The sequence below is a fragment of the Petaurus breviceps genome, unplaced genomic scaffold (assembly GCF_028583685.1).
Source record: "Petaurus breviceps papuanus isolate PSGF00001 unplaced genomic scaffold, PetGlider_PUasm1.0 42, whole genome shotgun sequence".
Taxonomy (NCBI): Eukaryota; Metazoa; Chordata; class Mammalia; order Diprotodontia; family Petauridae; genus Petaurus; species Petaurus breviceps.
Genome location: NW_027186325.1, coordinates 2,295,057 through 2,297,540, shown reverse-complemented (window position 1 = coordinate 2,297,540; position 2,484 = coordinate 2,295,057). Strand labels below are relative to the sequence as shown.

At 40.1% G+C, this 2,484-nt stretch overlaps 1 protein-coding gene across 1 annotated transcript; it reads right to left on the bottom strand.

Moving 5' to 3' along the window:
• Window positions 1-743: 743 nt before the first annotated feature.
• LOC138171291 (translationally-controlled tumor protein-like) lies at window positions 744-1,438 on the bottom strand. Its single transcript, XM_069100748.1, has one exon. It carries the CDS (start codon window positions 1,428-1,430, stop codon window positions 912-914), a length of 519 nt encoding a protein of 172 aa, XP_068956849.1. The 5' UTR covers window positions 1,431-1,438; the 3' UTR covers window positions 744-911.
• Window positions 1,439-2,484: the final 1,046 nt, after the last annotated feature.

The following is a 2,484-nucleotide window of genomic DNA, read 5'->3' as shown; positions in this document are numbered from 1 at the left end:
TTCCTCTGAAACATGATACTCAGTTTTGCTGGGTAGATGATTCTTGGTTTTAATCCCAGCTCCTTTGACTTCTGGTATATCATATTCCAAGCCCTTCAATCCCTCAGTATAGAAGCTGCCAGATCCTGTGTTATCCTGATTTTGTTTCCACAGAATTCAAATAGTTTCTTCCTGGCTGCTTGTAATATTTTCTCCTTGATCTGGGAACTCCAGGACCTGGCTACAATATTCCTTTTTCTTCTACAATATTTCTATTTCTTTTGGGATCTTTTTCAGGAGGTGATTGGTAGACTCTTTCTATTTTGCCCTCTGGTTCCAAAACATCATGGCAATTTTCCTTGAGAATTTCTTGAAGGATAATTTCTAGGTTATTTTTTTGATCATGGCTTTCAGGTAGTCCAATAATTTTTAAATTATCTCTCCTGGATCTATTTTCCAGGTCAGTGGTTTTTCCAGTGTGATATAATTCATATTGCCTGCTATTTTTTTTTTCATTTGCTTGGATATGTTTAATAGAATCTTGATTTCTCATAAAGTCACTAGCTTCCATTTGCTCCAACCTAATTCTGAATGAATGATTCTTTTTAGTGAGCTTTTGAGATTCTTTTTTTCATCTGTCCAATTTGGCTTTTTAAGGCATTCTTCTCCTCATTGCCTCTTTGAGCCTCTTTTGCCATTTGAGTTAGTCTATTTTTTTTGGGGGGGGGGGTTAAATGCATTTTATTTTAGACAACCTACATGACATGTTTTTAAAACAATGCTTCCACTCCAAATAAATCAAGGTCAAAAATAAATGAATAAAGCTCAAGATGACATCAGTTCAAGTTTGTCCAAGTCCTGGTGTTGTGTAGATGACAAAAAGTAGCAGCCAGTTATGATGACAGGTAATTCAAAGTAATCAGCTGAATTTGTTAACATTTCTCCATTTCTAAACCATCCTTAAAGAAAATCATACATGGAGTCACACTATCCTCACAGAAATCCAAGAGAGCCACCATGCCATCTGGATTCATGTTTTTGCCTATGAAGAACTGATAGTTTTTTAAATTAGCAAGGATGTGTTTGATCTGTTCTGCAGCTCCCATCATAAAAGGGTTTACTCTATCTGGCTTGTGTTCTTCAAGTCTGCCTTTGATTGATTTCATATAGTCTTTGATGTACTTTTTGTAGGATTCTTTTGTGAAACTAGTTTCTTGAAGATGATGGTTTATTACTATGTCAACTCCAGTGATTACAGTGGCATCTGTTCCTTCACCCTCAGGACCTTCAGCAGAGGCATTCCCACCAATGAGTGAATTGTCAATGGTACCCTCTGTCCTACTGACCGTCTTCCTCTCCACCTCCAGGCACAGCCCATTAGCGATCTCCCGGATCTTGTAAATGTTGGAGAACATCTCATCATGGCTGATGAGGTCCCAGTAGATGATCATGGCGGTGGAAGGAGGGAGGCGGAGGCAGTGGCGGGGCACTAGTGCTGCGAGGGTGTGAGCGCGATGCAGCCTGAGCGGTGCTTGGGGGGTGAGGGGAGAGGGGGCGGAAAAGCGAGTTAGTCTATTTTCTAAGGTGTTATTTTCTTCAGTCAGGTTGTTGATTTGCTTTTCATGATTATCTTGCATCATTCTCATTTCTCTTCCCAGTTTTTCTTCCACTTCCCTTATTTGGTTTTCAAAATCCTTCTTAAGGTCCTCTATGACCTGTAACCAGGTTGTATTTTTCTTGGAAACTTTTGGTGCAGGAGTTCTGACTTCACTGTCTTCCTCCTGTTCCATGCTTTGATCCTTTTTGTCCCCAAAATAGGAGTGTAAATTTGGGTTGCTCTGCTTGCTTTGCTTCACTCGTTTGCTCATGTTGCCACTCAATTACTTAACTTTTGAACTTTTTGCCACAGTAGGACTCTTCTACCAGACAAGGGAGATTTATCCCAAATGCTTGGTTTTCTTAGCTGCTGGCGCTGTTAGTTGGGTGCCCTCTCTGAAGCCTCAACACCCTCTGGCAAGCTGTTCATGCACCCCAGGACCTCCACCCTTGACTGCAATCCAGATCCAAGCAGGTTAAAGCAAGAGCAATTACCACTCAGACTGGTTGCTTGGTCCCCTATGATCTACAGTCCAGGAGTTGAAGCTGCCACATGGTGCTGGCTGCAGGGCATTTCAGCATCTTCTCCCTCCAGGGGTTAAAAAACTTTGTCCTTCATTTTTGAAGAGGACCATGACATCAGAAGATGATGCTATGACTTGCAAGTGAATTGGATTTAAGTGAGGAAAGACTCCATTAACATCTTCAAAAATGAATTCAAAGGCTCTTAAAATATATTTTTGAAAATTCATTTTGGGAATAATTATTGTTTAATAAAAAGTAAGAACACTATCCATCAACCATCCATTTAAAACTGACCCTAAGTCATTTTTCTTTCACCTTGTCATTTCTTTGGGTAGAAGACAGGAAAATGGTGGGAGGGTACTAATTTTAATGTTCTTTGACCAA